Source organism: Palaemon carinicauda, chromosome 30, assembly GCF_036898095.1.
Source record: "Palaemon carinicauda isolate YSFRI2023 chromosome 30, ASM3689809v2, whole genome shotgun sequence".
Taxonomy (NCBI): domain Eukaryota; kingdom Metazoa; phylum Arthropoda; class Malacostraca; order Decapoda; family Palaemonidae; genus Palaemon; species Palaemon carinicauda.
Genome location: NC_090754.1, coordinates 90,683,573 through 90,691,268, shown reverse-complemented (window position 1 = coordinate 90,691,268; position 7,696 = coordinate 90,683,573). Strand labels below are relative to the sequence as shown.

Sequence of the window (7,696 nt, the reverse complement as noted above, 5' to 3'; positions counted from 1 at the left end):
TTTTTTACATTACATTGATGAACCTCAGGAGGGTTCCTTGTATCCCTGGTCTTCATGAAAAGATTTAGCTCCAAGCTAGATGAGATTTCCTTTAAGATTTTTTAAGTAAAATATGGGTTCCAACAGTAATGTCTAAGTTTCTGATGATAGCATGTAATGTGTAGCTAAGATAAATGTTTGTGTCTTGGATGGTTCCTTTATGGGGATCTCACTTCTATGCAACCCCATTGAGGGTAGTATCATAAAATTAATGTGAAGCACTCAGATTCTACTTGCTAAAATATTAAGCACACGATTGGACTGCATGGCAGTATTTAATAAAAATTTCCTATATATTTTATCCAGACATCTTGATACACTGACAAACTAGTGTTAGGTTACCATGAAATAAAACTAAGCCAGTCAGTCCTGTTTAATTCATAGTTTATTGAAAGTCTGGTGTGCTCCATGTACACAAAAGTTAACCTACTTTGTACACATAAAACATCATGGAAGACAGCCATCTCAATACGAAATATATACACATATCCAATTCTATACAAGCACATTTACATTACAGTCTATCTTACATGGCTGTGGCCCTAAATATACAGATTAAAGTACTTAAAATAATCACATATTAAGAATGGCCAGTCTTAAGAGCACCATAATACAACCAATAATATAAAAAGATGTGCTTATGAGTCAAAAGGAAAGATGACAGAGAAATTAAGCAATATTTCATCACAAAATCATTTCATCCTTAAATTACCAAGGTAAATCTAAAAGATAATCAAGTCATGAGAAAATGAGCTGGATACATGGCAGCACTTGTGCGTATAAGTCTGTGGGCATTTGCTTCAAAAGAACCCAGATTATGCTCAGACACTGCATTTCTGGTACCAGACAGAAAGAGACGTTTTTAGTCGTGGAAACATGGCCGAGTCCTTAACGGCAGCACCACAAAAAGAACGTCACAATTAAGCCAGCACCAGTCCATAAATTTATGGATAAATCAAATCTAGGGTCAGGAATTTAGAAACTATGCAATATATATTTTGGTACAATGTGTAGAGACAGAGAGCAAGTGAAGGTTTCTATTTAGAGATCAGCCAATAACCTGGAATAACTAAAAACATCATGCCTGGAATGTCTACAAAATATGAATGGGATTTGTGATGAAGCAGTTCTTAAAATAATAAATAACAGTAATGCAGGAAAACTTGAAGAAAAAGTTATTTGAGCTGTTAATGGTAGAAAGAAAATTACTTTACCAGCAATATGGGAAAAAAACCCCAAATTCACAGCTCTTGATGCCTTTTCCTTTATAAGAGAGGTTTTCACTTAGCTTGTGAGGAGAGAAAAATATTGAGGCATAAAATGCTTTAGCATGATTAATAAATGCTACTAGTGAGGTTTTCAAAATATCACACAGCAGGCAATGCGACCACAGTACAGTCCTGCTACACTAGTCGTAAGCCTTTGTTTTTTATCACCATTATGCAGAAAATATGGAGGACGGCACATCTTACAGAATAGCATACATAGGTAAAGGTATGTTACCTATAAAAAAAAGTTTACATCAATCCATGCTATCTTTGACAACCTCCATATTATTGAAAATTATGAGTCTTAGTTCAATGTTTATCACTGTAACATACAGCATGTCTTGAACACACGCAAAAATGCAATGAGTGATCAGTTTCATATGCACCAATCTTGAGAATAATTGATGAGTAGGTACCATAAAAAGAACCAGTTCTGATAAGTAACTGAGTGAGAAAAATAAAAAGCCTTGTAGGAAGTACAGTATAAAGTAACCTACTGAGGAAGAGAGTTGGGCTGTTTCAAGGGGCCTTTTGCCTTTTTGAGAACATTATGGGTCTTGGTTAACTGCTTGCAGATTGCTCTTTCAACGCACTCTTTGCGTTGGTTGGCTTTGGAAAGCTTATCCAAAGTATCTTTAAGAATTTGTTTAGTAGAAACTAATTTTCCTGTGAGTGAGTCCCGCTCTTGTCGCAGACGTTGATTTTCCGCTGTAAGTGTGCTGTGACCTATTGAAAACAAGTTACAATTAAAAAAAAATCAAAGAGGAAATGCAATATTCATCATTTTCAATCCATTTATAAGTATGAATAGGAAAAGCACTTTAATCTGCTAAATACTTTAGTGTAAATTTTTTAATTAGTAACAAATGCACTGTTAGTACAGTAATAGCATTGTGACTCGACAAAAAACAAAAGGTAACACTGAAGTTGTATTAGGTAGATGCGACATGAACTTAAACTATCAAGTACGATTTCTTGAATATTTAACGAAATTTAGAATATGGTACAGATAATGCAACATATATTCAATGTACTAATCATGAAATTTATTATTTCTATACACGCCTGATATTCATTTTTCTCAAAGCCTGGTTTCATACCAACATAGACCCTAAAACTAAAGATTTCCTGCTTTTCTCTCCAATAAGCTTTTGCCTATAAAACAGCATTGAGATAATCTGGCAGTTAACGGTAATAACCTTGGTATGTTGTCTTTTCAGTCTCAGTCAAAACTAAACTCATATCTTCTGGACATTACTAGTCAGCGGGAAGGCAGGGGCCATGTATATGAACATCATTCGAGTATAAAAATTATGAATCTTATATTATCGAATTTCAGTATTTTCATGAAACTCTCAATGTTCATAAAGCTGACTCCCTCATTTTGATGTAGGTGGGTCATTGAAGGAAGGAGATAGGAAATTTACAGTCAAAAACTACGGTAATAAACTTATCTAGCACCTGTGACTCGCCTCTTGGCTATTGCCATTAATCACCAGATTATCTCGGTACAGTACTCAACTATAGGCCTAAGCCTATTGAAGGAAAAGAAAACAGGAATTCATTTAGTTTTAGGGCATACACTACATCAATATAAAAGCAGCCTTTGAGATAAAAAACATTATGATCAAGGGATTTTCAAGAAAATAATCTTTAAATCTTTTTATCACCGAGTTTTCCCATGCTGAAGCATACATACATTCCATTCTTTTAATCAAAATCGACTTAAGTTACTATATTAATAATCTTTTAAGAAATACTGTCAACTCGAACGAGCAAATTAAGGATATACTGTACATTACAGTATTAAAAATGAGAAAAACACAGGCAAACAATTAACACTGCTTCATCCTTACCTAACATTAACTCAAACAAGGAAATATCAATGTACTTATTGTTGTGTAAATGTAAATGAAATGTCAATGGACTACAAAGTCTTTTAATTGCTATACTGCATAATCATTTTGTTAGAAAAGATACACTGTATGCACTGTATGTATTGCTGTAAATGAAGTGTCAACTTTCTATGAAAATATTTCCTATATTCAGAAATTTACCTCATAAAAATACCTTAAAATTTATTCTAAAAACCATTCAAAACCTAGAAACAGCTGATTCCTTCGGATGATATAAACTTGATATTAGCCACTCACAATCTTAGTGTAGTGTAAGGCAAAGTAAGTTAAAGATGCATTGTGAAATATCAAAAATTTTAAAAGCAAGTTGTATTTTTCTTAATTATACAAACCCGAGGCCTTTAATAGGAGTATAACTTCAGCCCAAGCTGAAAATTTGGCTGTTAAGATTTATAACGAGGTGTTGGTAGCTACGGGCGGGTAGCAGGAGAGCCCTCCCATCATGTCATTTCACTGAGAAGCCACTTTGACTTTCACCTAGAACTTGCGAGGTGGAGGAGGCAATAAGAAACACATTATGAAAGATGCAAATTAATTTAAAATTTGTGATTTGTTAATATACAGATATAAACCTACATCCTTTAACAAGAGACCTATTCATATAACCAAACAAATGATTTAAAATCCTGGGATGTCTAACATCAGATCCTAATGAGGAGCAAGAGTGTTGTCTCAAATCCACTTCCTATCACTTGAGTGTCGGGGTACAAGGCTAGGTTACTGTCATAGACAGGTGGTTACGGACTACATCCTCCAGGGTATTGTCTATACTGTAATGGTCAGTAATTTGATGAGTTCACATTACTGTACCATTCATCCTTCCACTCATCAGGAGGATGGGGGAAAGCCATATTCAGGGCCCTCACATACCTAACTGCTTTCCCCAAGGCAAAGTTCCAAGTGATGCCCCCCCCCCCATTCAGCCCAAGCCACCCCTCTTTTAAATCACTTTGCTGCCCATGGCCCTGTATATAGAAACCTAACTATACTGTAAGATCTAGTTACAGGATATTGAAATATATAACAACATTAATTACACTGGTGAAAAAAGGGATTTTGACGATGGAAAAATCTATTTCTGGACGAAGGACCTGTGTCGCCCAGTGAAATGCTCCTTAAAGCAAAACAGCAGAAAAGCATGATTGAAAGATGTCCTCCAACACCACTGCCCTATATGGTATTGGCAAACAGTACACTGAAAGATTGTTTAGCTTTGTTGCAAACATGTTGATTGTTGGGAACCCCACAAAGTCAGCAAGTTCCTTGCCACTTAGTATGAAGGGACCACTCTGACCTCACAATTTGTCCCTGTTGACTTAGTTTGTTGGTTATCACATTCCTTCTACCCAGGCCTCTATAACTAAGCTACATAGGTGTTGAGACACCATACCTCCTTGTTTGTAGACGTATTCCGTTATGGTCATGTTGTCGCTTATCAATGCTACCGAGTGGCCAATCATAACTTGCTGAAGAGACTATAGAGTCAACAGCGCTGCCTTCATTTCTGGGATATTGATGTGAAGGTTTCTCTCCGTTTTAGACCAGAGGACAGAAATCACATGTTCTCTTCAATGCATCTGTGAAGAGAAGAAGCTAGTCTTGATTTGATTTACTTCTTTTTGTTTTAGTGTCTCCTGTACTTCTTCCAGAAGGAACAGTATTCGTAATTGGGGCATTCTTTAATGCTGGTCGCCCTCTGTTCAATCTGTGTTGAAAACTTCATGGCTATGGCATCTCTTTGCTTTAAGCTCCCCGTTGTCCCACTGGTTTGCAGCTTGATGGGCAAGGAAGGTGGCCGAAGTCAAAGTGGCTTTTCAGTGAGCTGGCAGAGGACTAGGCTTCCTCCAGCTACCCACCAGTAACTATTGACACCTTGTTATAAATTTTAACAACCAAGTTTCCAGCTGTGCTGAAATTACTCTCCTATTAAAGGACGAGAGCTTGTTTCTGCATAGGAACAACTATACGTACTTTAAATTTTTCTAATATTGTATCTTTAAAAACTGCCCACACTTCAGTATTACACCGTAGGAAGTTTACTTTTTAAACTTTTAAAGAGTTTCTAAAGCATGTACAAGTGTAAAATACAATCTACATATTTTGAAAGAATACGTGAGTACCCAACAATGGTTGCAAAAATCATCACATTACATGCATGGAGGGTGGTGATCCAGTCTGGATTTTATCACAATACATTAAGCAGAATCATTTACCTATTAGTAATGCACAGGGTTGTTCTTCATACATTAGAAGACTATAACAAAACTTATATCATGATTCAAAATAGAACAGAAGCTCTCAATGATCACTGTACAACCTATTAAAAGTTTCTAGGAATTGCACATAAGCTGGTCAGGGATGGGTTGAGGAAGGAGGACAATGAGGACTGAAACATAATTCCATCTTAATTACAGTATATCAATACCTTTCTGCAACTTTATGCTCATAGAATCTGGATCATCCCCAAAATAAACTGACTGACACATATGGTACTTACTCAGAAACCACTGGAGATCTGGGAATGTTAAATAAGATTAAATAAAAGGAAGTTATAAGCTAATATTTAATATTAGAGACTTAATTCTATTCAAGCCTTTGATGATGATAAAGCCATATCAAAAACTAATCCACTAAGGGGGCAAAAAAGAAATTATAGTAACATACTTGAGTGCTGCTAGAGATTGGTAGACAAAATTTCTAACCAGAGGTAAGGGGAATACATTTCCAAAAATTTTTTTTTAAAATTGTAAAAGAGCTTGCCTTGCCAAATTATGGAAGTGCCGTTTCCCAGTAGGAGCCGAACTATTTTCTTGCAGTTTGTTTCATTGGATGTAAAAAATGAATTAAATCCTGCGATGACCTTAGTTTATGCGTACTGTATACCAGTACTGTACTATGAAAGAGTTACAAAACAGTTGTTTATATACTTCATAAAGAAGTTGTACAGTCAATAGATGCTGAATTGGGTTACTCTTAATTGAGCAAGAGCTAGAGTTGGAAGGACTGGAGACAATCTTCTTAAGCAGGGTCTCCCCCCTCTGCTGAATGCCCATGTGGGCATCCCATCCAGAAAACTGACCATATACTTTGTGGGTGTAAACAAGGACCAATCTGTACAGATTTGGACTTCTACAAATGTAATCAGGCTGTTATGCCATGGATACAATGTTGGTGCATTAAGATATGATGATGAATGCAGAGTTAATAATCTATTTATTTTCATTAGCTTATTTCATTTTATGTTCCATCTCTGAGTCAAAGTATTGATAACACAACTGGATCATAAGGAGTCTTAGACAATATCAAGTGGTTTAACAGTCTGGATTAATATTTTATTTAGGTGTCAAAACTGACAGTGGTCTCCCTTTCACTTTACTATATACCTATGGAACAGTTTTTGGAAGTGTTAAAGAAGTTGATGCTAATATATTTGAGAGGGGCTGCACACTATCTATTTACTTGCATTTGCACTTTTCATTAATAATCTACTGGTGTATACTGATTTTCTCTTTTCACATACAGAGATATATTGAAAGCCTATTTATAAGGTAAGTGGCACTTTTGGTTTATTCAAGGAGACAAAATTGAGATAATACCTGTACTTGTGATCTATTTTTTTTGTACATATCAGTCCACAACATATTCTTCCCTTTTACTCTATCTAAATCCTCCCTGGAAAGCATAGGCTTGGCAAACAAAGAACATGGAATTCCAAACTAATTTCACGTTCCTTTTGCATATAGCCTTTCAACCATGACATGTCTATCTTCATTAATTATGGCAAGTGCCTGTCAGAAGAATTTAATGTTTAGTTAGACAATGTTCCACTACACTGTCTACCTAAACATTAAATTAGTGTGGGAGGTGTTTACCATAATTAATGAATATAGACATTCCCTAGTTGAAAGGCATTAACTACAAAAGCCAAATATGAAAGTTGCTTCTTCAACTTCTGTATATGGTGTTGTTGTGACTTTAACTATGTAGTCTTTTTCCTACTGCATTAGGCAGTCTTCTTTTTTCAATGATGGAATTTAACGGATTTAGATAAGCAAAGGGCTTAGATAGAATAAGAGGGAAAACACCCCTGGAGTTACACTGTGAAGTAAAAGTTAAAAAAGATTGGACAAAAGTAATGAAAGTAAAGTAGCAGTATATAATGAAAGTAGTACAGCTATGCTCCAAATGAATGCTGCCAAGACCCTTATGTAAGTAATGCTTACAATACTCTACTTGAGGTGCACTGAAGGCATTAACCCCCTACAAGGAATTTCATATATGTTATTTTCATTTTCTTGCCAAGAATTTTCTCTGGTCTCTTAGTTCTTTTAAGTACAGTATGTTATCAAGGACAATATAACTGCATTTAGATGATGTAACATGGTTATACCTGTACCAGAGATAATTTTTCTTTGCCATTGGCTTACTGAATGATTATTACAGATAAATAAGCGATGCGGATTCTAACGAAGC

At 35.5% G+C, this 7,696-nt stretch overlaps 1 protein-coding gene across 6 annotated transcripts in view; it reads right to left on the bottom strand.

The window, feature by feature from the left end:
- Positions 1–401: 401 nt before the first annotated feature.
- Positions 402–7,696, bottom strand: part of LOC137623347 (CDK5 regulatory subunit-associated protein 2-like) — a 253,969-nt gene continuing 246,674 nt past the window's right edge. For 4 of the 6 annotated variants that reach the window (XM_068354164.1, XM_068354166.1, XM_068354167.1 and 1 more), the window contains 2 exons: positions 5,721–5,738; positions 402–2,033 (listed from right to left, as the gene is read on the bottom strand). In XM_068354164.1, coding sequence (XP_068210265.1) covers positions 1,801–2,033; positions 5,721–5,738 — 251 coding nt within the window. In that variant the 3' untranslated portion in view covers positions 402–1,800. The remainder of the gene's footprint in view (positions 2,034–5,720; positions 5,739–7,696) is intronic. The other 2 variants (XM_068354165.1, XM_068354169.1) reach the window with 1 other exon arrangement.